The sequence below is a fragment of the Ursus maritimus genome, unplaced genomic scaffold (assembly GCF_017311325.1).
Source record: "Ursus maritimus isolate PB19 unplaced genomic scaffold, ASM1731132v1 scaffold_26, whole genome shotgun sequence".
NCBI lineage: Eukaryota > Metazoa > Chordata > Mammalia > Carnivora > Ursidae > Ursus > Ursus maritimus.
In genome coordinates, this window is record NW_024425119.1 from 8,855,154 (window position 1) to 8,881,152 (window position 25,999).

The window sequence follows — 25,999 nt, forward strand, 5'->3', positions numbered from 1 at the left end:
CCTGGTTTCCTCCTCCCCCACAATCCTCACATCTTTCCTCCTCTTCCACTCACACATCCGTTGGCTAAAAGTACCAACAAAGATCTCTTCCCTTTATCAGAGGGAGACTGGAAGAGCCAACTGTATCAGTAATAGTAGGAAAAAACACCATTAACGCATCCAGTACACTCAGCATTTTGGTTAATGTATTCAGCATGGTCCTGTCTCCCACACGTCTGGTTACTTGGACCTCCATCCATAGGCTCCATAGAGGACGTATGGCTACAGCACATGAAGAAGTAAAGTCAAAATTCTCCCAATTGAGACAGTTATCTTGGATATGCTCTGTAACTAGTTGTTTATGCCACCCAAAAATAACCTTTTTAAAAAAATTTTAGTTATTTATTTGAGAGAGAAGGAGAGTGCCTGCGTGCAAGCAGGCAGAAGAACAGAGGGGAGGGAGAGGGACAAGCAGACTGTGCTGAGCTCAGAGCCTGACATGGGGCTTGAACTCAGGACCCTAAGATCAGGACCTGCGCTGAAACCAAGAGTAGGACACGTAACCGAATGAGCCACCCAGGCACCCCTTCATACAGATCGTCTTTTTTTTTTTTTTTTAATGTTTTTTTATTATATTATGTTAGTCACCATACAGTACATCCCTGGTTTCCGATGTAAAGTTCGATGATTCATTACATACAGATCGTCTTAACAAGCATGATTATGGCAGACACAAAAGGTCACAGAGTGTATGATTCCATTTATATTAAATATACAGAATAAGTGAATCCTGAGAGGCAGAAAGCAGATCGGTGGTTTCCCAGGGGCTGGAGGAAGGAGGAATAGGGCGTAACTGCGTAATGGATACAGAGTTTTCTTCTGGGGGATAAATTTTGGAAGTAGTGGGGCACCTGGTTGGCTCAGTCAGAAGAACATGTGGGGGCTCCTGGATGGCTCAGTCGTTAAGCGTCTGCCTTTGGCTCAGGGTGTGATCCCGGCATTATGGGATCGAGCTCCCCACATCAGGCTCCTCTGCTGGAAGCCTACTTCTTCCTCTCCCACTCCCCCTGCTTGTGTTCCCTCTCTCGCTGGCTGTCTCTCTCTGTCAAATAAATAAATAAAATCTTAAAAAAAAAAAAAAAAAGAACATGTGAGTCCTGATCTCGGGGACGTGGAGTATAGAGGTTACTTAAATGAGTAAACTTTAAAAAAAAGTTTTGGAAGTAGATACAGAGAATGTACGCTCTGAATGTCGCTGAGTTGTACTCTTTAAGATGGTTTTTTGTTAAGTGAATTTCAAAAATTCTTGATTAATTCAGAGACTTCAGGGACTCAACAGCCAGAAAAAGGAGGAGAGTGATGACAGCGCTATTCTCTCTTCATGCATGATGTTAGCAGTTAGTATGTATACGTGGAGGAGAAGGTCCAGAAGTGAGGAAAACAAAGGTGATACGCACCCTGGGACAGAGGACAGGACTAGGAATGGGAATGGGAAGGAAGAACTCAGATACAAATGGCACATTCACTCAACCGACTCTTAGGGAGTAGGTGCTAAAGGAGAGCTGAAGGCTGTGGGCACGGCTGTACAAATGAAGGGCCTCTTTATTTCTGAACAGGAGGAAACACAATGAATTTATAGTATAAATTAAATCATTGCTTTATCTCTAATAAATTAAACGTGAAAAGAAAACAAGAAAATGTATGCCGCTGTAGGACACAAGAGGTGTTATTCAAAGCAAAAAGAAACAAGATGAGTAACAAAGAAGTGACTCTAATCTCATTGAGGGAAGGCACTGCGTCTTACCGGACTTTGTATCCGCCCCCCACCCCCTGCACCGCACCGGGCCAGGCACAAACAGTCAAAAGTTGCTACCGACCTGTCAGCTCCTCTTCTATCCATCTAATTCTAGTCTTACAGTGGTCCTAGGCGTTTGGTATCACTGAGTTCTCCTGAGACACAAAGGTTAGGATCATAATGGCGGAGGTAGGATTTGCACCCAAGTGCTTTAGCTCCGGAGTTTGTGCTGTGAAACACTTGCTATATTTCCCAAAGGAATCAAACAGTGAAAAGATGGACTGATCAGCAAACATATGGATTCTCTCTATCCTTCTGAGGAGAGGAAATAATATGGACCTCTTTGGCATTTCCCATGTTCTTTCTTCTTGCCAGATTCGTAGCCCTCAACCAATGATGTCTGCAAAAAACTCCCGAGTCATCTAGCTCTTGGGTAGTCTGTGGCAGCGTATGACGGCAATCGACACCTGCTTTCAGCCTTAAATTTGAATATGGGAGCACACACCACATCCCTCACCAGGCAAAAAAGTGTTGGGCACCCTGAGATGAACAAGGAAACAAATAAGTAGGATTGTACCATCTAGTTCTAGTCTCAAATAAATACAACCTTCAATCTCTCCTGTAAAATTACTGACCTCTAGCAAAAACAGTTGTATACCTGTCTTGGGCAACAGTGATGTCTGAAGGTAGCCTTTGAGGGTATGCTAATCATGTGGAAAAAATCGCTGTTTTCCCACCAAGAACAGACTAATAATAAATACGGTTATCTTCAGAATCTATTTTTTTTTCTTTAAGAAAACCGGATTTTTAATTCCAATTTTTGAAAAGCTTTAGACTCTCCTACGAACCTTTCACAACTCATTGCTGACTTTCGAACACCTTTGTCTTCAAATCTTCCTTTTGCAGTGGAACGAACGTTTTAGCATTAGTGAGTTCAGCCATGGTTCCATTGCGCTAAATTTTGTGAAGTCGGTGGCACCTCTCCACGTCTCAAAACCTTGTTCCCTGTCAGGAAAATAGGCGCAATAATCCCTGTAACTGTCCACCTCCTGGGGTTCTCAGAATGAAATATGAGGTTCATAACAAACAAACAACCTGATAAAAACATTTGCAAGTTAAATTTAATCTGGGCTAGTTGGAGTAGGAGGTGGCGTCATGCAAATCGCCATCCGCCACAACAAGGACCGAAAAGCTGAGCTCAAGGACCCAAGAACTAGGGCATCTACCCAAGGCTGGGCAGGCCGAACAGGTGTCTGGCCAGATGAACCAGTTACACCTTCAACCAGATTGTGCCAGAAAGGTTTGAGTCTCCCCATCCAGCCTCCTCGGTCCCTTCTCCAGACCATTGGAAGATGAAGCTTCCTGGCCGAGATGACGAAACAGCTGTGGTTGTAGGCACAGTAACAGATGACGTTGTGTGTCCCCAAGGTGCCAAACTGTATCTGTGTGCACTGCGCGTGTACGGCCACGCCCAGAGACGCATCCTCAGGGGCGGAGGCGAGATCCTCGCCTTAGATCAGCTAGCCCTGGACTCCCCCAAGGGCTGTGGCACGGGCCGGACCTGCGCTCCCGTCCTGGAGAGGGTCGAGAGGTGTACAGGCATTTGGGCAAGGTCTCGAGAAACGGGCATAGCCACACCAGACCCTAAGGGCATTCCAAGGGCCGAGTGTGCCAGAGACCGAGGGGCCTTGGGGGGGGGGGGCTACAAAAACTAACCCCAGATCCTGCTCTCTTAAGATTTTGGGTGCTGGAAATTTTTAAATTTAAATTAGAAACCTTAAATTAGGGACGCCTGGGTGGCTCAGCTTGGTTGAGCGTCTGCGTTTGGCTCCGGTCCTGATCCCAGGGTCTTGGGATCCAGCCCCATGTCTGGCTCTCTGCTCTGCGGGGGAGCCTGCTACTCCCTCTACCTCTGTCTGCAGCTCCCCCTGCTTGTGCACGTGTGCTCTCTCTCCCTCCCTCTGTCAAATACATACATACATACATACATACATATCTTAAGAAAAAAAAAAGAAAAGAAACCTTAAATTAGAGAGAAACTAGTATTGGTGATATTGTATACCCTTTACACGTTTGCACACCTGTCTGCTCGGTGCCTAATCAGCAAGGGTTATCTCATTTTGTGACTAGGGAAGGAAGAGTAAACCTACTCGAACAGTTAGGGAGAAACCAATCCATCTAAGTAGAAAAAAATCTTAACTGTCACATTAAGTATATAATATTACAGGTGCTAACCCTTTTGAATACATGATCTTGTTCGTTCTCAGAACAACTCCGAAGGTAGATGTACTCTCATAAATTTACAGTCGAGCAGCTATTCACTTAGGAACACACAGCTAGTGAGTGCTGCATCAGGACTGGCCCTGAAAGAAACACGAATTCTTTTATGCTAAAATGAACAGGATGATGTAAATATATATTTTATTATACCTACAACTATGTTGCTTTGAGCGTAGGTGCCCCATGCATAGATGATATATTTTTGGCTGCTGTGTGGCAAGAAAGAAATCATTCCTGCCCTATGTCATTAGAACGTATTGTGATTCTTATGACTTGCACTTAACACATTCAATTTATGACTTATAAATTATTGTACTTTACTACTTACTGCACCGTGCCAGATCTTCCATCCCAGTTTCTGTGAGATAATGGCAACATAAGAGCATAGTCTAACATGACCAAGTTATAGGTTACCTTCCAGCAAAGTGGTTTCTCTGAATAACCAGTTGAGGAGCTGTCAGTCATGATTTTATGTGAACATTTTCGAAGTAATTTTTGTTTTCAACACCTATGGACTTTGAGGTTAACATTACACATTTTCATAAGCTTTTTATATTAATAATACTCTGTTGGGGCGCCTGGCTGGCTCAGTCAGTGGAGCATGCCACTCTTAATCTCAGGGTTGTGAGTTTGAGCCCTGCGTTGGGTGTGGAGATTACTTAAGTAAATCAAATCTTGAAATAAAACCACCCCGACATTGTTTCCCTTCCTCCGAAAATCTTATCCCTTTTTGGGAATGGATGGATAGGCATATGAATGTAATTTTATACATATGCATGTGTATGTATACATATACATGGAAGAAAACTTTGGGCAGTCCTCATTATCCTTCATTGTAACTCCTTGTGTTTGACCCTTAGGGACAGAACAACATATTAGGAAACTATATAATGACGCGGTTGATACCTCAACGCCCATCAATTCCTTCAGGGTCATTCAGGTTATTTTCCATTTAACTGTTAACTTATATTCGCTCAGAGTTTGTCTGTTCTTCTTTTTCCGGGTGAAGGGAAGAGGTGAATCTCACAAATTTAAGAGATCATCCTGAATTCAGTCCTCATGGGTCATCATGTAAATTTAATAATGTACCCCATAAAGCTACACATTTAATAGAAGAAAGGAAAAGGGAGAAGAAAGAGAAAGTTAGAGCAGGACCTCCTGGGTTAGGAAAAAACCCAGAACCTTCCTGAAAGTGATTGGACAAATTGAAAGAAAGAAAAAAAAAACCCTTATCGGCTCTTAAAAAAAAAAAAAGAAAAAATTGAGGGTTTGAGGTGAAGTGAAGCTCGATTTGTCAACAGGAAGCTATGGGCTCTGCACCTCTATTTATATAAACAGCATTTGCTTTTTCCATCTTAGGTTCTGCCCAGAAGTTGTTGTCTGACCGCTGCTTCTGGTGCTGCTTGATTGGTTTTTAGAAAAAAAAAAAAAGAAAAAGAAAAAGAAAAAAACTGTGGCCACATGTTCCTTTCTCTACCACAGAGAACCTCAACAAGTCACTTTCCCTGATGTTTGGTTAGTGAACATGCTAAATGATACAGGATTTCAGTGTTGATCCGAGTGTTGTATTTTTAACCCCATCTTTGTCTCCCTGAGTTGATAAAACTATCGGGACAGTCCTGCCTCTCTTCAGCTGTGCTCCTGATGTCTTTCCATTCTACCCTGTAAAGTTTCAGGTCTCTCGAGAACCCTTCCCCACACTTCCCAAATTCCCTTTTCCCATGGGATCTGCGAATCCCCACCTTCCAGCGTCCTGGTCCCCTGCCCTGATGCCACCCTTTCATTACGCTCCCATCTGCTAACTCCCCTTGTCTGGAGCTCTTCCACCCTCTTTTCTGTTTCTCCTCAGATTTCTTTCTTCACTGGGTTGCAGCTGCTTCAGTACCGGAAGAAGGGTAACCTTAGAGGTTGCAAGTTGTTTGCACCTCTGCCCGGGTGTAACATAGTTGGTTTGACACACACACCTTGCTGAAGCAGAGGAGGGAGGAGCCTGTGGCTAGCAACATCCACTTCTTGATGTCATCAAAAGCAAGGCCCAGAAGTGGGGAGACCAGCTGGGTTTGCACCATCTGCCTGTGAGTCAAACGAATACTTAGAGAAAGTGTGCATGGAACTATATTTAGAGTATAGTGCACACGTGAATTTCCCATTCAAGGAGAAAGGAGAATTTTCGTAAGCATGAAATATGGAGAAAGTTAGGCTCAGAGCAGGATCAGCTCAATTTTGGAAGAGAAAACAGGAGTAAACCTGACGGGTAGGCAGATGAAGCTGCCATCATTCAAGGTACCAGGAAGGCATTCAATCTCAAATTGCCTAAAGATATCTTTTTCTTTTTTCTTTTCTTTTTTTTTTAAGATTTAATTTATTTATTTCAGAGTGAGGAGAGAGAGAGAGCATGAGCAGGGGAGGGGGCAGAAAGAAAGGGAGAAGCAGATTCCCCACTGAGCAGGGAGCCCAACAACTGGGGCTCTGATCCCGGGACTCCAGGATCATGACCTGAGCCACAGGTGAGCTGAAGGCAGAGGCTTAGCCACCGGAAGCCACCCAGGTGTTCCTGCCTAAAGATACTTTCACCAAATCCTTTAATTCCAAGATTAAGATGCACTGTTTGGGTTCAAATAATTATTTTTCATCAAAATACAAATTCCTCACTGAAGGGGGTTATCATTTGTGCTCACCATGAAAGGGATAGTATTAATAGCCTAAAAGAATAAAAGGTTTTCAAATCCGTTCATGGGAGAAACAGGGAATAGAAACTAGAACATCAGAAATGGGGTAAGGGTAAAAAACAAGGAGGTAAATTAAATTCTGCCAGTGGGCAAGAACACAGAGGTAAATGGGGCACCTGGGTGGCTCAGTCAGTTAAGCGTCTGCCTTCGGCTCAGGTCATGATCCCAGGGTCCTAGAATCGAGCCCTGCATCGGGCTCCCTGCTCAGCGGGGTGTCTGCTTCTCCCTCTGACCCTCACTCCTCTCGTGCTCTCTCTGAAATTATCTCACCGCCCCCCCCCCCCGCTAGTGCACACACATTCTCACATGTGCTCTCTCTTTCAAATAAATAAAATCTTTTTTAAAAAAAATACAGAGGTAAAGAACAGGACTGGGGCTCCTGCATGGCTCAGACTGTTGAGCAACCCACTCTTGGTTTCAGCTCAGGTCGTGAGATGTACACCCCCCTTACTCCAGCCTAGCCCCTTGTTGGGCTCCATGTTCAGCAGGGAGTCAGCTTGGGATTCTCTCCCTCTACCCCTCCCTCCTCTCTCTCTCTCTCTCTCTCTCTAAAATAAATAAATATGAAAAAAAAAAACATAAAAAACCAGGACCAAATCAACCTCCTGAAACTGACCTGGGACTGTCCTTACGGGAAGGTTGTGGAGGAAAATAAGAATTTAGAAGCATAAGAAAAGAATGGGAAGCAAGTTATAAATGCTGGTTTACACATCAGTAGTAAAAAAGGTAGAGAACGTAAGAACAATGAGATGGGAAAACACTGGAACATGATCAAGGAGAAGAGAAGCAAGAGTAAAGCATGAAGCTTTACCTAGCAAGACCGTTGGGTCCGAAGGGGGTAGAAAGAAAAAGAAATTTCTCATGAATTGAGGAATTTCCCGGAGGAGAGTAAATTGGCTGTGTTGGAGTACTGATGGCAAAATTGTGGAGTGAGAAAGGGTACAATGGAGAATAGCGGACGAGAGCAACACCAGTGCTCCTTTTACAAAGTGGGATAAAAGCATAAATTGGGGTGGGGGGGGCACCTGGGTGGTGCAGTTAAGCCTCAGACTCTTGTTTTTGGCTCTGGTCATGATCTCTGGGTTGTAAGATGGAGACCCGAGTGGGGCTCCGCACTCAGTGCAAAGTCAGCTTGAGATTCTCTCTCCCTCTGCTCCTCCCCACTGCACATGCTTTCTCTAAAAGAAATAAATCTTTAAAAAAACCCCAAAAACACAACAACTTAGAGGCCCCTGGGTGGCTCATCGGTTGAGTGACGGACTCTTGATTTCATTCAGGCCCTGATCTTGGTGTCCTGGGATCCGGTTCTGTGCTTGGCACAGAATCTGCCTGTCCCTCTCTCTCTCTGCTTCTGCCCCGTCCCCACCCCCACTCACACGCGTGCTCTCTCCCTCTCAAATAAATGAATAAATAAAATCTTTAAAAATGTAAAAAGCACAAATTCACGTCATTCTAAATATATGAGAAAAAGAAATAGATCAAAGACCATTCTTCTGAAAAGGAATTGAGAAAAATTTATTTTAAAATGTTTACTTTGCAATATGCACAAAACTGGGATTGAGGTGCTTTGTGGTGGGAATGCCACCGCATTCAGTATACAGTAGGAGGGTCCTGTTCATGGTGAGATTCTTAAATGATTCGTAGAAATTCTGTACCGATAAGATTTCTCTACAGTGGGTATAATATGCACTTAATACCTCTATATATGAGGATATATACTTTTAGAGGCTGTAGAGCAGAGATCACATGCTTTGGGTCTTTTCCTAGCATTTCTCTTTAATGAGTTGTGCAAATTCCATTAAACTAAATTGTTTCTTAACAGCAAGGGTCTCATGCTCATTTACATAGTTTTCTTCAATTGGAAATGAATCCAACCCTGCCAAACAGAGGAATTCTGAGGGTGTAACTTGCCTCAAAGTCTCCTACTTTTTAGTTGAATTTTGTGGGCTTCTTTGGAAAGTTACTAAGTTATTCAGATAGAAGGATCTATAGTATGTAATTGGTAACTTACAATGGGATTTTTTTCTATGATGTTGTGGACTGCTGTCTTAATATATTTCTCCCCTTATGAAGCAGACATGCTGGTTATGAATTAGACTGCATCTAGGCTTCAAGAAATTCAAATAATGCATTTAAATCTTGAGAATCACAAATGAAAAGATACCTTAGAACCAGCATAAATTTACGTTGTGTTAAAGATGGGAAATTTAACCTGGTTTACTGGTTTACCTGGTTACTGCTAGAAGAACCAGGATAAGAATGTAGGTTGTCTGAATATTGTGTGTCTTTTACTCTTTCTTATAAACCATTAGGTAAACTTGATCTGCCTGTTAAAATTTAGGTCTCAATGCCCTTCTGACCTGACCAAATCAGGTTCTTCCAGAGTCTATTTGCATAGTAATCTCTACAAATTTTGTTTAGTGATGAGGATGAAAAGAAGCACTGACAAGTCAAGGAAACTCAGACCAATGGTACGGTTTCCCATTACATTGTCTAATTTGCGAGAGTGGGCTAACCCCTATATGACCAAAAATAAGTAAACAGGACTTTGTACCCCTACTTGCCAATTAGACAACTGCATGAAAAAGTGAATAAGGAACCACGAGTCCCAATTCCATATGTAGCCTACTCCTCTCGCTTTATCCTTGACCTCTGAACTTAGCAGACCTCATCTTGGGTCTTTATATGTTGCCAGTAGGATTGTGTAACTCTTGGTGCTGGAGAATTCTCTAGGACTACAAAAAGTTACCGTGACTCTTAAAGAAGACTTGAGCAGGCAAATCCAGCAAAATAGTTAAAATAAGAGTAAAGAGGAGTATGTAAATGAATGAGGCATTAATCTAGGAGACTCTTGAAAATCAAATAAATGGAGTTCTATGGCTAGCCAAAATGGACAGCAACAGCTTCTTCCATCCTAAGATCTATTTCAGACAGATTTGTTAGTAAATATTAGCCTAAAGGTGATTTTCCTTTGAAATTGTATGTAGAATGTTTGCATACAAGCCACATGGTTATCATTAATCTACGTCTGTGATACTGAGAAGCAGCAAACCCATGCAATAATATAGACTTTATGTTACCAGTCGTGGTGAAAAATCAGGGAGTGGAGGCAAAAGCTAGACACTGCAAAGGGATTGGTTTAAGAAATACTAATGTCTATGGGTTAGCGGACGAGAGTTGGACAAGAAGGAGTTCCCTCTTGCTAGAGCATTCTCTTCCTCCCACCCACACATTCTTCTTTCCTCTTCCTTGATGATCACAGACCACTGGGTCTCTGCAAATTCACATTTTCACAGGGAGGAAGTCGGAAGTAGTTGGAGCGACGGAGTCGCCTTGGGGGTAAACCGGCCATCTGACGGCAAAGTTCGTCTAGAAGAGAAGCAGAGCATGATGGGGGGGCAGTACAAAAAGATAACAAGAGCTCCTGTTTTAAGAGAAAGAGAAGACTGTAGGGTGCGTAGTGAAAGTTTGAAGAGAAGTAGATCTGGGCTAGAACCCCAGATGGGCAACTTACTGGTTATTTATTACTTACTAGAAAGTTTCCTAACTTTGCTGAACCTCGCTATCCCTTCCAGTATAATAAGCATGAAATACCTGCCTCAATAGTATAGCTGTGAGTATTAAAATGAAATAATGTATGCAAAGTACCCAGCACAGGTGGCCAGTAAATTTTAGCTTCCTCTGTATACCTAGCTCCCAATTCTTATAATCATGGATTTATTAATAGCAAAAAAAAATGAGTTTCAATTATTCACTATATATTTAAGTGTTTACTGTGTGCAAATAGCTCATTTTAGTAAGTCCCCTGAGACATCTGAAAGTGCCTAGAGTCCCAAACACTCATCCTCAGTCTCAAGGTGCTTCCCTTGCAGGTGGCTTGCACAAGGCCTATGGGGGCAAGTAGCAAGTTTCCTTCTGCGAAGTTAACTACAGCTCTTACTCAGGAGCTCAGTGCAAGATGGGCTGCTGAGTCAGAAGGGGCTTTGTCTGTGGTGCCTTCACCAACCACACTTATCGTTTGGGGCTGGCCATAGGGAAGGTGACAAGTATCTTTGTTCCCACAATGCACGGTTTATAACCACACACTTTGGACCCTTGTAATCGTCTTTATAAAGTTTTTCTACCCTCATTTACTTCTAAATTTTCACAATAAGTAATGTAAATGGTTCCTGGAATTGGTAGACTGGTTAAAATGTTGCCAGCTTCTTAATGTCCGGGCTGGTTTTTTATTTACTTAGAGGCCCTCTACAAACATCAGTGTCTCCAAATTAGTGGAGTTTTTTCCTTTTCTTTTCTTTTCTTTTCTTTTCTTTTCTTTTCCTTCTTTTTTTTTTTTTACAGAGTGTTTCTTTATGAACATGGCTGCCGACTATTAGTCTGTTATTTGTAATGGCTGCCTTGGCCTTTTTTAAAAAGTTTTCATTTTTTTCCCTAGTAATCTCAATACCCAACGAGTGGCTCAAACTCCTGACCCCAAGATCAAGAGTTTCATGCTCCCCAGACTGAGCCAGCCAGGTACCCCTGACTTGCCCCTTTCACCTAGAACCCCGGTGAATTTCAAAGCAGCTAGAGCTTCAGAAAGCTCTGTGTATAGCAGAGGTTGGGGGTTACAACCTAGCTGGAAAGAGCCCCAAGCGTACTTTTCTTACATTGAAGCATACTTCTTCACTTAGATTGCGTATTTAGCGTAACTTGGTGGAGCAGGGATTGATGGGGTTAAGGAGGTGGCCTAAAGCCCTCCTCAGAAGCCAGATCCTGGATCCATTAGGACGGTGTTTCTACTCACCTCTCTCATAACTGCCCCTCCCCACTAAAACCCAGACGACATCTTACCTTTCATAACTTCGTGTTCTTTACAGACAAGACGAGAGCAGATCTCATTGTTGATGATGTACATACGTCGTAAACTGCCGTAGTCCCAGGAACATGGTTAAGGAAGGAGATGGAAAAAAGCACTGGGAGGGAGAACTAGCTTAGGCCAAAGGTGCCTGCTCAACTCCTGTATCCCCCACTCTCCCTGTCTGTGTTCCTTTTCTCTGAATTTCCTTGATTATTGTGGACTGCTTCAATCCCTCCCAGAGGAGTGCGAGGGATGGAGTGGTATTAATTATTCTCCTTAGTGATACCTCGTGCACTCTACCTAGAGTCAAGTTTAATATTCCTCCCTGCTATTTTCTACCTTTAGAGTTGGATCTTTCGCTTCAGCCTTTTTCTATGAGGTAATAGACTCACTGTACCAGTATGTCTCTCATGACTATCCTTTCCCCAGCCTTCATCCCACTTGCCTTCTAGCATCGAGTCTTACTGGTCAGTGTGTTCTCCATATACCTTGGTTCTGACTCCAGGTTCTATCTGGCACCAGCAGGAAGAGCTAGGAGGATCATGTTAAGAACTTCGGTGCCACCAAAAACCGAAGTCCCATCGTGGGTGCTCATGAAACAGTTACTGATGTGGAAACACTACCGTGGATGATGTTTTCTGCATATTCTGGGATCCCTTACCTTGTGAAACATAACTGATGAATGCATTGCTTGACTGGCCGATGCACAGAGTAGAGTCTCGTGCAAGCAAATTTTTCATCCCGGCAATCTGAAGAAGTCCAACACAGAAAACAGGGATAAACAAAGGATTCAAGAGATGAAGAAGGTAGGGGCACCTGGGTGGCACAGCGGTTGGGCGTCTGCCTTCGGCTCAGGGCGTGATCCCGGCGTTATGGGATCGAGCCCCACATCAGGCTCCTCCGCTATGAGCCTGCTTCTTTCTCTCCCACTCCCCCTGCTTGTGTTCCCTCTCTCGCTGGCTGTCTCTATCTCTGTCAAATAAATAAATAAAATCTTAAAAAAAAAAAAAAAAGAGAGATGAAGAAGGTAGATAGAATGGGGAAAAAATACAAAGTAGTCTCTACACAGAATCATTGCAAGTTGGGGAATGCCCTCCCTGCTCACCAAAAGAGAACAGTAGGAAATTGGCTGAAATAAAAGTTAGGTGCTTTCCTACCTGGAAGCAGAAGTAGATAAAATAATCTCTGAGGGTTCTTCTAGGAAAGTCTTTCTAGGGTTATCCAGGTGGCCATATAAAATATAAAATTGAGATGCTTTTAACCCCATTCTAAAGAATTAGAATTCTAGGTGGGTCACAGTTTCTGGTTTAGTAGTTTCCAATCCTAGATGCACATCAGAATCATCAGTACAATAGAGCAACTTTGGCCATGACAACTAGAGTAATACTGAGTCCTTGCATCACTTCCCAACTCACTAACCCCCACAGAAAGTCCAAAGGTAGTTTAGGAAGAGGACCGTTTCAGGACCACGCATCTTTTCCCCATGAGCTTGAGGATAGGAGCTCAAAAAAAAAAAAAAAAAAAAAAAAAGGAGTGTAAGAATGAATGGCACTAAAAATATTGTTTGAGAAAGAACTGGAAGCAAACTAGAAGGTATACCAAGTCTCCTCCAAAGAACAGGGAGCTATGAGTCCCCAAGAAGAAAGCTGAAGAACAAGACATGCAAATGGCATTCATACCTGTTGTGGTGTTTTTATCAGTAGGAGAAGCTGGAAGGCAGAAATTGTACTCAGTTATTACCAGTTCTAGTAGTCGCTACTTCTGCAACTGTCATGTTGCCTCACTTACAAATAAAACAAATGAGTTGATGATGCTTTTAGCAACTTCTAACAGAAAACCCACAATGGGCAGTTAGTTGTGTTCCACAGAATTGGAGAGGTTTAGAAGTTAGGATGGCAAATATGATTTTGCCTTTCTCCTCTTCTAGAATTGAAAAATTGATTTTCATTGTGCGTATCTTTGTTTTGTTGATAAGAGGCAAATTTAGTAGGGACACGAGGCAAGGAGCCATATGCCCAGAAAAGCTTCATCCTACAGCTAAGGAGAGAAAAGACTGTTATCCCGCAGAAGCTCTTACTCATAAAAGAAAATTTCTTCTCTGTAAATCAAATACATCACCATGGGCTCTTAGATAAAAGTTATTCAGCAAATAGCAAAGGTCACAGCCATAGCCAAACCTAACCCAAGGTCAAGTTAAGTATGGGCCTTACTTGTACAATGAATAGTAAGTCAAGGAGTAAGATGAGTCTTGGGAAGACACTACCCGTGGGAGTTATGTGTCAAAATGCCATTGGAAGAGTTGCTGATTGGGGAACCTGGTGGCTTAGTAGGTTAAGCGTCTGCCTTTGGCTCAGGTCATGATCCTGGGGTCCTGGGATCGAGCCCTGCATTGGGCTCCCTGCTCAGAGAGGAGTCTGCTTTTCTCTCTACCTTTCCCCCCTGCTCGTGATCTCATTCTCTCTCTCTCAAATAAATCTTAAAAAATAAATAAATAAATAAATAAATAAAAAGGAAGAGTTGCTGATAGATAGAATGCTATGGGAAATACGCTAGGTGATCTCATCTATCCCCTGGTTTCAATTGTAGGCTTACATGCTGAGCATTCTCAAACTTCTACTTCCAGCCCAGATCTCTTCTAAGCTCTAGACCTATAAAGCCACCTGCCATTTTATGGAAGAGTTTGTAGATTTTTCAAAGATCCTTCAAATCTGACATATCTTATACTGTCCTACCTTTCCCTTCACCAATTCAAATTGTTCTTCAGTGAATGAATGGTTCCACCATGTACCCAACAGGACACTGGACATCACCTCAAGAGTCCCCTCTCATGGCTCACACTTAATTCTCCCTACCTTCACCTCAGTGAGTTCAGGCCACCATCTTTTATTGGGACTAATGCAATAGCATCCTGGCTGGATTTCCAATTCACAAATCTGATGGGGACCTTTCTTTGTCTAAACTATTCTGATGGGTTTTTATTTCCATTCTAAGCCTTCACGCATAGTGTTTTCTTTACCCAAAAGCTCTTCTCCCTATTTACTTGATTCACTTCTGCTTGTCCTTTGAGAAGCAACTTAGTCACTGTGCCCTGTATAGAAGCCTTTCCTAACCTCCAGCACTGAAGATACTCAAGGACTCTTTAGTCTTCCATAGCTTTTGCTTATCCTGATTATGGCATCTTGTGAAACTGAATAAAATTATCTCTTTGTTTATCTTGTGTATTAGACAAAAAATATTGAGTAAAAGGAAATCGGTTTTGTTCACCTTTATATTCCTGGCACTAAGTAGTAGGTTTTCAGTAACTATTTCTTTAAAATAATCTACCACTTGTTTCTTGTAGATTTTGCCCAAATCATTTAAAAAAACACCTCCGTGTCCTCAGTGTGCCTAGCTCTCTTTTGTGTTCACGTCATCGAACATACTGTTCCCTCTTTGACTGCCTGGCTGGCTCCAATTCTTCTTTCAAGAATCGGTTCAACCATTACTTCTAGGAAGTTTCCTAGCTTCCCAGACATTGATCTGTTTATGTATTTGTCTTGCCTTTACCCACCCATGCTTGGAAACTTTGCGGGAAAGTTTCACAATTGGTATTTTGTACATCAAACATCCAGCACAGTCCCTGCTTTTAAGGGATCAAAAATACCATGAATTTAAATTGAACTGTTGGAAGAATGTGGTACATAAACTGTAGTCCTGTCTATTTTGAGTCCTTCGCCAGCTGTACTGCCTTCCATAATGGGCTCTGGGGAAAGCCCAGAATGGCCCCAGTGGCCCTGGGATCCCAGATCTGAACTCACCCAGGTCATCTGTGGAAGGCTCGATATCGGCCAGAACTGAAAAGGCACAAAACAGCAGGTGTGAGGAGGGCTTTGAACTGGCAAGGGGGGACGGCAGAGGAGAAAAAGGAAGAATGGAGGGGCGCCTGGGCAGCTCAGTCCGTTAAGCAGTTAAGCATCTGACTCTTGGTTTCGGCTCAGGTCATGATCTTGGGGTCTTGAGATCAAACCCCGGGCAGGCTCTGCACTGGGCCTGAAGCCTGCTTCAGATTCGCTCTCTGTCCCTCCCATCCCCCCTAAAAAACAACAACAACAAAAAAAAAAATTGAGAAAGAGAGAGAATGGAGATATCAGGGCAAAGTCAAGGCTATGGCTGGGTTTATGTATTATATCCAAGGGAATAGAGCTAATTGAATAATTGTGAATTTTTTTAAAGAGTATTTGGCCTACTGACATTATACTGTATTATACATGCCCTGTTTCAGCTATTCATCCACTTTGTCTCGTCTTCTTAGAGAACTGGGGACTCTCTTTCCTTTTATCCCACTGTCACTGAACAAAACACCCCCAATCCCTCTATCCCTTTCTTAAATAAAAATACGGGATTAATTCAAAAGCTGGAATAAATATCGTGGATATTAACAAGAATCATGCCATTTAAAAAGCAGTAATAAAGCTTACCTGTTTCATCTGTAGAGGGCTCATTCACCAGATCTGCAAAGATACAGCACAGGGAATAAAAAAACACGGGCAGGGAAAAGTGGGAAAGGGAAGCCGGATAAAGGGATGATCTAAAAGGAGGCAAGAAAGGTTGAAGTGAAAGGACATGGCCTCTTGGGCTCATGTAGGGGACTGTCACAGAAGGAAATAGAAAAGATGGGACATGTTCACAGCATCGGTGGTATCTGAGACGGACACTAGGGTCTGCATGAGCTCAGAGTGTCCACTAACCTCTTTTCTACTCCTCATTTATCTTTGTACAGACATCACCCTCAATCCTTCTATTTCCAGTATGAAAACAAAGAAAAAAGGTAGCTTACTAGGATCTTCCGTGAATGTTTCTGAAGTCACTGGAGTCACATCATCTGAATAAACAAAAAAGGAAATATTAATTTTTTTTTAAAGATTTTAAAGAGAGGGAACACAAGCAGGGGGAGTGGGAGAGGAAGAAGCAGGCTCATAGAGGAAGAGCCTGACGTGGGGCTCGATCCCATAACGCCGGGATCACGCCCTGAGCCGAAGGCAGACGCTTAACCGCTGTGCCACCCAGGCGCCCCTTGGAAATATTAATTTTTTTAATTAAAAAATTTTTTATAGAGATTTAATTTATTCATTTGAGAGAGAGAAAACATGAGCAGGGGGAGGGGCAGAGGGAGAGGGAGAAGCGGACTCCTTGCTGAGCAGGGAGCCTCTGCCTGGGGCTCGATCCCAGCACCCTGGGACCATGACCTGAGCTGAAGGCAGATGCTTAACGAATTGAGCCACCCAGGCCGAGAAAAGAGTTTTTGAGCATTCTCTGTCCTCCTCCCATTCTTGCACTCCAAGTAAGTGAAACCTGTCTAGCACAGTTGTCAACACATAACGAGTATGCCACGTTTTTCATTGTTTGCTTCCCAACTAGAGTCCTTTCCCCCATAACCCAAACAAATGTCACGGTTTCCCACTTCCATGAATATACCCGTACAGTCCTAGCCTAGAATATCCTTTTCCCTTTGTCTCCTTTATCTACATGCTCATCAGATAAGCCTCCCCAGGCATCCCCTTTCTCAGTTAGACTTTTAAGTTTAAGAATAGAAGAATAACTTTTCATTGTCCTACCAGATAATAATGTAATAGCTAATTTGGGTTTACTATGTGCCAGGCACCATTTAAATCTGTTTCTGCAGATGATAAAATTGAGCACCAGACAAGTAAACAATTTACTCAAGATCATACAGCTTATTACAAGCACAATGGATTGATGACCTCTTTGCAATACTTATTTTAAGTGAAAATTGCCTTACCCAAAGACACTGATTTCGATAATTACAGGTTTGAAATAATTGGACATCAGTTTGCTGGTATGCTTACAGACAGGGGTGTTCACCAAAGGCGATGTTGATGATTTTCTGCTGCTCAGTGAGAAGTGAGGTGAGAAGAGGGGAGGGGATGTTTGTAGAGAATACCTTGCAGTTGATCGTTGGAAAGTAAAGACAGGTCTTAGGGTGGAATCTATTAGGATACACTTAGAAAACCATATCTGAAACTATAACAGCACTACCTAAAACAAATTGTCTCAACTTTAAAAAGCAAAATAACACAATGTGAACATCCAAATATTTAATAAATATCCCATCTGTAATTATCCTTTATTGTAGATGACTTATCGTCATAATCTGGTTTGCCCAGCAGGGGTCAGCAAATTCAGTTTGCTTTGACTTCTTTCCTAAACTTCATCGACTAAATGCCATGTTTAGTCTGGAGAAAATATCATTTTTATAAAGCATGTCAGAGCTATTGATCATTGTGGCAGAGGCAAAACTCAAATAATACATTCTGAAGCAATTTCCCTTCCTAACTGCTTACATCATCCTCTTTTTAAAAAAAAATTCCAGGTAGAAAGTCATCAGAACTGACAAAAGAGTCTTTTTATAGTTAACACTCAGCATTAGCTTTCGTATTTCAGGAGACATTTTGGTAAGAGAAATCCAAGTCTGTTCCAGTCCCCCAGGACATCTGAAAAACCACTAGCCCGAGTCATTCCAAAAACCGTTAAGAGGAAAGTGGAACCTCTCCAGGGTGTAGCCCAGTGCCGCCTGTTCCCTTCCTCTCTAGCTGCATTCCAGTCCAGCCACTCACAGAAATATAAGTGAACCAGTGCGAGAGCAGAGGGGTTGACAGTGAGTCCCTGCTGTCACCTCAGAATTTCTGGACAGAGTACTTGTTTTTGGTATATTTCTCAGATTATCCACCTTTTCCGTGAGCTACCACCCCCGTATAAATGCTTATCTAGAATTTGTGTTCTCTGAAAAGAAATCTTAACTAGGCAGTTTTTTTAAAGGATTTTATTTATTAGCGTGCACGTGAGAGAGAGAGAGAGAGAGCCTGTGCACAAGGGGGAGCCAGGGGGACAGAGGGAGAAGCAGGCTCCCCTGCTGAGCAGAGAGCCCCATGCAGGGCTCTGTTCCAGGACCCCGGGTATCATGACCTGAGCCAAAGGCAGACGCCCCTTAAGTAGGCATTTTTAGTCCCATATTTCTGTTAGGAAAGCATCCCAAACTTGTAGACAAGGACTAGACCTTAACCCCAGAGAAACAAATGCAAAAAATTATTTGGATAATGCTGAACTCTGATGTAGGTTCAGAAAGTTTGGGATTCAGACCTCTTTACCCACAGCAGATAAAAAAGTTGTTTCTATATTTTTATCTTTTTGTGCCAGGATGCACAGGAAGAAATTATACGGTGCCCCAATGCACACATAGAAAATTGAAACAAGTTTAATGAGATAATGCTTTACTCTTGCAGTGTTCTTGCAATGTACTCCCTTTTTATTTTCATCTGTACTAATTCATTAAAAATTACCCATTGTGATCTGCTAATTCGATTTTATGGTCCATTAATGGGTTACATACTGCTGTGCTCTCAAGGGTTGGGAAAAGTAAGAGATAAATTATAATAATGTTGAATGTCCGGAGGCAGAGTGGAGATGTTTGATTGGAGTTTCCATCATCGAACTGAAGGAAGTGGCCACTTGGAAGCCAAAACTTTTGGGTTCTGTCCATTAGTACCAGAATTTCGCTGTAGTACTGAGATGACTTTTTATTCTGTCTGCATGTTAGCTTCTCTGTTGTTACATGGGTAGGAAAAAGCTGTTAGGATTAGTGGCATTTTCTGAGTGAGATAAGAGCTGTATATAGGTAAGTGGAAACAAGAGTTGGGCGTAGAGGAGGTTTGGGGTAGGGTATTTCAGTTGTTTAAAAAAAAAAGGTTTTATGAACAGGATAATAGGATCATGGAAACTGGTGAGTTAGAGCCTATTGTCCACACTTTGGCCAGGTGTCTCCGTTACATTAGAAGTTCTTTAACTCTGACCATTCATCTGCACTATCTTGATTACCCCAGCAGACAGGGTGCCTCACTGTCTCAGTTGGAAGATCGTAGGACTCTTGAATCACGGGGTCTTGAGTTCGAGCCCCATTGGGGGTAGAGATTACTTAAATATATATTAAAAAAAAACACACACACACACAGAGGAGCCCAGATTCAAAGGTTAACCTACCTCCTCGTTGACCACCGACTCCTAGCGGTGTCCAGTCTGTACCAAAGGACAGAGGAAAGGGGTAAATGACTCCAGCTCTACACCCCATAAAGCTTTTATAAGATGAACCAGAAAATGATGGGGAAATGGTTGTACTTTATTTTCCTGTATTGTATTTCTATATAGTTCAATACAAAATTACTTAGACCATTAGTGCTGATGTGGAAACACTCAAGAAAAATACGTTCCTGAAAATAAAGCCCTGCTTTGCCAAGCCCTGACTTGGGATGCCCTCTTGCCCTCATTCCCTAGCAGGAGTGGGGTCCTGTTCGGCAGTTGGGGCCAACAGCCTTCTAATGTGTCCTGTCCTAATTCCATAGCCGTCGTACTAGCTACACTATGAGTAAGGCACAAAATGATTTTCTCACGGTGTGTATCTGGCAGAATGAGAAACTAGAGCAGGATTTCTTCGAAGTCCCAAGATTCAGTTTCCGTGGCCAGTCTTTCAGCTCCGTTCTGTGAAATCTGTGATGGCTTTTCTTTAGTGTATAGCTTGGTGCATGTTCGTGCGTGTGAACACATTTATGTGTGTGAGGGAGCTAGTGCGGGTTAGGTGTGAGGGTGTGTACCCTTCACTAATTGTATTTGGTCCAGTTTCTTATTAGCTGTGTCCGTATGTTTGAGAATGCATTTGTCTATCAGCTTCTTTTTCCTCTGTCTACTTGGACATTTATGTGTGTCTGACCCTCTTTTTGGGTTAAAAGGCATTTGTGTGGATCTTAATATTCATAACTCTCAGGATACTTCCTTCTAAGTCTGAGGTCATCTCTGGTCTCATCCCAGCCCTTGCTTTTCAGTCTGTCCCTTTCTTTAATAGCGCTTCTAGAACTCAGTAGCAAGCACCTCTGTTTCACCATCCCCCCTTCACCATGCCGCGCTCTAATGTACCCCTCCACATGCACCCAGGACCTGGCATTGTAGGGAGAAAAGATTAAAGGTAGGGACTCACCAGAGGGGATGATGAGTGCGGTGAGAAACAGCAGCACCTTGGGTCCCAAGAGCAGCATATCTAACGGGGGTGTTGGGAGAGTAGAGGCTGTGATGCTCGGAGCACATCGGCATTTGAAGTCCAGGTAAGGCTACCTGTAGGGCCTCTGACTCTGACTGCCCAGGGCTTTTCCTGGTCCCCTGTGTGATGCCAGCCCTTTCTCTCTTTTCTTTCACCCAACATTTATTTCGCCTTCAAATTTTCTTCTTTGATCACTTACCGTTATTCTCATTCTCATTCCTTTTTTCTGCCAAGTCAGAGGAAACTATATATTCTAAATGGTGCATGTTTGCCCCTATTCTGTGGCCACTTTCACCCCCAGTGTCTAATCTTCCTTTTTGATATCTGTGGCTTTTTAATATCATCTGCTTATCTTGGTGTCTTGTCTCTCGAATTCCATGGATAAATCGATATTCACTCAATTCTAAGTCAGTGACATTTCCCATTGCCCCCCTACAACCTTTCAGTTTCAACACACACACACACACACACACACACACACACACACACCCTCTGTTTAGGGTTTTGTACAATCAAACAACTCACTGTGTATTTTTCCTCTGCTCTTTCCACCGAGTCCTTTGGCTGCCGAATGTGTCTCTCTCCTTCTCACGCTGTTTCTACTTTGGCTGGAGAATAAGATGAACAGGGCCACTCCCTGGGAAGGACTTCAAATTTGGCCTACTCTGAAACAATGAGATGAGGGAGAGCGAGGGAGAGAGAGAGAGAGAGAGAGAGAGAAAGCCAGGCTAGAGGAGTGTGATGAGGCGGGAATGAGAAGGGGGCTGGGGATTTGCAGCCACTCACACCCTCATTCCAAAGGTTATGACCACACCAGTGAGTGATACTGCTGTTCCCTAGGAAGCCTGGCTCCCGCTCCCAAACGCCTTTCTTCCAGAGCTTCTTTTCCCTCCTGCAACCTGGCCCCAGCCCCCGGTCCCCAGCCACCCTCTACCTTGGGTTCCTTCTTACCTAGAGAGCTCCATCTCATCTTTGGACAGTCTGCCCCTTCTCTGGCCATCTTCCGTGTTTGAATCATTCCTCTATCTTCCTGTCTTAGTTTCTTTTTCCACATTCATCTCTTCAACAACAACAAATTCCTTTATGTCCCTGTATCTCTCTCTCTCTTTTTTCCTCTTTCTTGACCCACACATTCAAGAATGTGGTTCCCCCCCCCTTCCCCAGGAATCCTATTTATTCCATATTCAAACATACAGAGATACCACATGAGTTTCATCCAAGAGGAGGGTTGGCAGTTAGGAAAAGTTGTAAAATACAGTACCCTCTGAATCCTTTTGAAATGCGGAAGGGCTCTGTGAGAAGACCTGTCAGCCTTCTTCTGTCTTTTGGCTTTGTTTCGGTTTATGCTCAGAATCTTGGTTTCTGGAATCTTCAGGACAAAATGCCATTAGAAGCCCAAAGAAAATTGGTAGCCAAGCTCGCTTTGCTCGCCTTACTTTCCAACAGTACCTTTCCCCACATCATGTAATATGTAGATAACACTTTCTCTGATTCTAGAGTTTTAAACACTTTGTGTTTGCTTTTATTCTTCGAAACCTAGTGGCTAGACGGGTAAAAATACTTCCACTTTGGAGGGAATAAATTTGAATTACAGAAACTCAAATCTGAGGAATCATTGGCTTTACGTGCATTTAAAAGTGTGTAAGCTTCAAATTATCTGTTAGCTCCTTGAGTCTATATTGTGTATCTCCCCGGGGAGCTAAATTAAAGGAGAATACAGGTAGACAAAGCAGATTGTGTTTAATAGAGTACAGACTAGAAAAAGAAAAAGAATAAGAAAGGGGAGGGAGGGAGGGAGGGAGGAAGGAAGGAAGGAAGCTAGCTAGTTGGGAGGAAGGGAGAGCAATGGACATAATCAGAAATAAGGAAATAGCACGTTTGGCTCCTGCAAAGGAGCATTACATGTTCCATCTCTGAGATACACGGGTTCTGGTCAGTCTCTAGAACAAAGCTGAGTACCAAACGCAGCTCTTCCTCCTCTGCCTGGCTGAGAACTTGCTCTTCGGCCATCTGCTCTGCAGTGAGAGTGCAGAGACTGGAAAACAGATGTGATTCTAGTCTGGTGAGAGTCAGGGAAAGAAAAGGCAGGAAGGTGGGGGTGGGGAAAGAAACCAAAAAAAAGCCAGATGCAAAGCAGAGCTAGGGAAGGACGTATAATAGAGAGCTTAGAGCAACAATCATGTTTTCCATGAAGCTCAGACAGATGGACAAACTGAACTCAGGCCAATCATTTGGCAGAGAGAGCAATGACCTCAACGTGCTGGCCCAGCTCGAGACCATAGCATAGGAAAGCCTCCCCAGGCAGTAGGAGGGGGTGCTCTCCTGGGGTTGGAGGAGGGAGTCTGAAGCTGGGGCCGTGAAAATGGAACAGAATGTTCAGAGTAAGGCAGAGGGAGACGGCAGGCAGGCCGCAGCAGCTTAGAAGGAAAGGGGAGGAAATCCAGCAGGCACTGGTGAGAGCAGGAGCCATCATCCCTCCCTTCATGCCGGGCTTACAGGCATTCAGGAATGCAGTTTGTTTTGAAGTAGTGTGATGAATTTTTTTCTTCCTCGCTGCTGTGGTGGCCCTTTTATTCTAGCACTGTTCCCCGTTTGTTTTCAGAGCCTAGACTTGGCTCCCCACGTTTGGAGAACCTCAGATTCCTTTCCTCAAGGTGATTTGGTCAGCCCCTGTTCTTTTCGGCCATCAGTTCATCACTGAAGTACATGGCGTCATGAACAGCACCAATGGTCAGAAATGAGCAACGGACGTCTAGAGCCCTGAGACTATCAATTTCTGAGGTTCTCACTGACAGTGGGGAAGGACTCCCGGGGCCGCAGTGTGTGCCCCCACCCAACACAGGCTGATCTCCTGTGGGTAGAAAACAGGTTCTCCAGCAACAGGGGACCGACGGGCAGGTGCAGAAGCCACTTAATGCAGGCAAGGAAATGTTTGAGTTACCCGGGAAAATTTTAGTTTTCAAAAAGGGTCTCCAGTCAATGGAAGATGGGTGAAGTGCAAGGAAACAGAAGGGAGGCAGACATGCAAGACAGCACGGCACGCTGGCTCTATTCATCTGTTTATTGGCCTGTAAAGAATACACCCATTAGCTGAAGGCCTCTGGGCAAATGTACAGAAACATTATTACTACAGTCCAATCCAACTAAATTAAATCCAGGGCCTAAATGCGAAAAAAAAAAAATTGCCATAAAAGGAAGGCAGGATGGGAGGAGGATTATACGAGGTGGGGAAAGAGAAAAGGCAGAGAGCAGTGTGTGGAGAGGAATGAGGCAATACACTAGTAACAGCCAAACTTAAAAGATAGACTCAGTGTGGGAGTTAGAAGCTAGCAAACATATGTCGTCGGACAACTTCCCACTTCTTAGTACCCCAGACTTGCTGTAACTCTTCATGCCTCTGTGCCTCTGTGCTTTGTACTTTGTGTTCCTTTCTGACATATCTTTCCCAATTCAGTAAAAAAAATGCTCATAGGTACATCAAAACCCAGGTTAGATGCTGTCTCTTCCCATAAACTTTCTTGACCTTCCCTGCTTCTGAAGAGTTTTTTGTTTTTGTTTTTTTGTTCTTTAAAGATTTTATTTATTTGAGAGAGAAGGGGAGAGCACCAGCAGCAGCGGTGGGAGTGGGGGGAGCCGCAGAGGGAGAGGGAGAAGCAGGCTCCCCACTGAGCAGGGAGCCCAAAGCGGGAAGCCATCCCAGGACCCTGGGATCACAACCTGAGCACGAGACAGATGCTTAACTTACTGAGTCACCCAGGTGCCCCATTTTTTTTTAAGTATGCTCTATGGGTGCCTGGGTGGCTCAGTCGTTAAGCATCTGCCTTTGGCTCAGGGCGTGATCCCAGGGTCCGGGGATCGAGCCCTGCATCGGGCTCCTCTGCTGGGAGCCTGCTTCTTCCTCTCCTACTCCCCCTGCTTGTGTTCCCTCTCTCGCTGGCTGTCTCTCTCTGTGTCAAATGAATAAATAAAACCTTTAAAATAAATTAAATAAATAAAGTATGCTCTGCACCCAGCGTGGGGCTTGAACTCACCACCCTGAGATCAAGAGTAACATGCTCTACTGACTGAACCAGCGAGGTGCCCCCTGTTTCCAAAGAGCTTATCATTCTCTCTACTGAGCTGCCTTTTTATTTTTATAATCCTGTCATCAACTCTATTGTATTCTTTCATTTGCATGCCTCTATTCCCAGTTAGACCCAGTTCCTTGATGCAGAGGCAGGTCCTACTCATCTTTGGCTGATGTTATGATTAGCACTAAAAAGTCAAAATTTGGTCATTCTAATTGAGTTGAGATGACTTACGATTGTAACTTGCAATTTCCATGTAGAAACTTTCAAAAACTGGGGCGCCTGGGTGGCTCAGTCGGTTGCCTTCGGCTCAGGTCATGATCCCAGGGTCCTGGGATCAAGCCCTACATCTAGCCCCTCATCGGGTTCCCTGCTCCCCCAGGACTCTATTTCTCCCTTTCCCTCTGCCTCTCCCCCTGTTCGTGCTCTCTCTCTCTCTCTTTCTCAAATAACGAAAATCTTTAAAACCTTTCAAAAACAGAGTCAAGTGTAAAGAAGTAGAGGAGAGAACTCGAGAGCAGAAAATGGTTTGAGCATGTGCAAGAAGTATAGTAAGTGGAACAAAGAGCCAATGAATTGAAGTGATGGGAGGGGAATTAGAGCAAAAGGAAAAAGGCCCAGAAATTGGGCAACAGTTATTCTAGAAACAAAGGAATCTTGGCAGGAAGGCTGTAAAGTCAGCGCATGTAATACATGTAATTTATAGCTACAGTAATTAGTGCTTCTGTCCCATCATTTTGGTTTGGGTGAATCTGAGTGCACTGGTGGTCTTGCATTGTACCACACTCTCTTGACCACACAAACGTAAAATGATGAAAGATGCTCGATCCAGGTTCAGGATTCTGTTAAGTTTCCTGAAACCCACAACAACAGCAAAATTTAAATAACTGATGAAACTGGCTATAAACAAACAAAATAGGACAAATACTGGATATTCATTAATGGGCAGGAAATCTCCATCTCCCTGTTGTACCCATCAGAAAACAAACAAAACAGACAAGTCTGTACTTTGCAGATACGAGGGGAAAAAAACAGGCAAGTTCAGTGTATATAATAACACTAGCTAACAAGTTTGGTAGATTTATATGGTATCTGTTTAATTTTTATAGATTGTATGTGCTAGGCAGCCTGCGGGATACCACCCCCCAACCCCACCTCCTATTCTTTACCCCCTTGAGTGTGGGCTGGATTTAGGGACCACTGCTAGCAAATAGAATGCAGCGAAGG

The 25,999-nt window shown here is 43.4% G+C and overlaps 2 protein-coding genes across 3 annotated transcripts; one reads left to right on the plus strand and one right to left on the minus strand.

The window, feature by feature from the left end:
* Positions 1–2,503: 2,503 nt before the first annotated feature.
* Positions 2,504–3,642, plus strand: LOC103669166 (60S ribosomal protein L18-like). The gene has a single exon (XM_040642133.1). It carries the CDS (start codon positions 3,127–3,129, stop codon positions 3,487–3,489), a length of 363 nt encoding a protein of 120 aa, XP_040498067.1. The 5' UTR covers positions 2,504–3,126; the 3' UTR covers positions 3,490–3,642.
* A 6,196-nt stretch (positions 3,643–9,838) lies between these two features.
* Positions 9,839–21,342, minus strand: MFAP5 (microfibril associated protein 5). 2 transcript variants are annotated; one of them, XM_008697496.2, is made up of 10 exons: positions 21,231–21,337; positions 20,646–20,705; positions 19,658–19,693; positions 16,440–16,484; positions 16,081–16,113; positions 15,421–15,456; positions 13,303–13,332; positions 12,285–12,372; positions 11,617–11,690; positions 9,839–10,152 (listed from the first exon to the last, which is right to left on the minus strand). In XM_008697496.2, the coding sequence occupies exons 2-10, from the start codon at positions 20,701–20,703 to the stop codon at positions 10,040–10,042; spliced, it is 513 nt and encodes a 170-aa protein (XP_008695718.1). In that variant the 5' UTR covers positions 20,704–20,705; positions 21,231–21,337; the 3' UTR covers positions 9,839–10,039. The 2 variants fall into 2 exon arrangements, with proteins under 2 accessions (XP_008695718.1, XP_008695719.1); XM_008697497.2 differs by lacking the exon at positions 15,421–15,456 and having other exon boundaries at positions 21,231–21,342.
* Between the last annotated feature and the right edge of the window lie 4,657 nt (positions 21,343–25,999).

Excerpts from the sequence above, each read along its gene's own strand:
- LOC103669166 (XM_040642133.1), top strand. The coding sequence starts at position 3,127 with ATGAAGCTTCCTGGCCGAGATGACGAAACAGCTGTGGTTGTAGGCACA.
- MFAP5 (XM_008697496.2), bottom strand. The coding sequence starts at position 20,703 with ATGCTGCTCTTGGGACCCAAGGTGCTGCTGTTTCTCACCGCACTCATC. Across the intron at positions 19,694-20,645 it reads CGCACTCATCATCCCCTCTG|ACTGGACACCGCTAGGAGTC; the intron begins GTGAGTCCCTAC and ends CCTTTGGTACAG. Across the intron at positions 16,114-16,439 it reads AACATTCACGGAAGATCCTA|ATCTGGTGAATGAGCCCTCT; the intron begins GTAAGCTACCTT and ends GTATCTTTGCAG.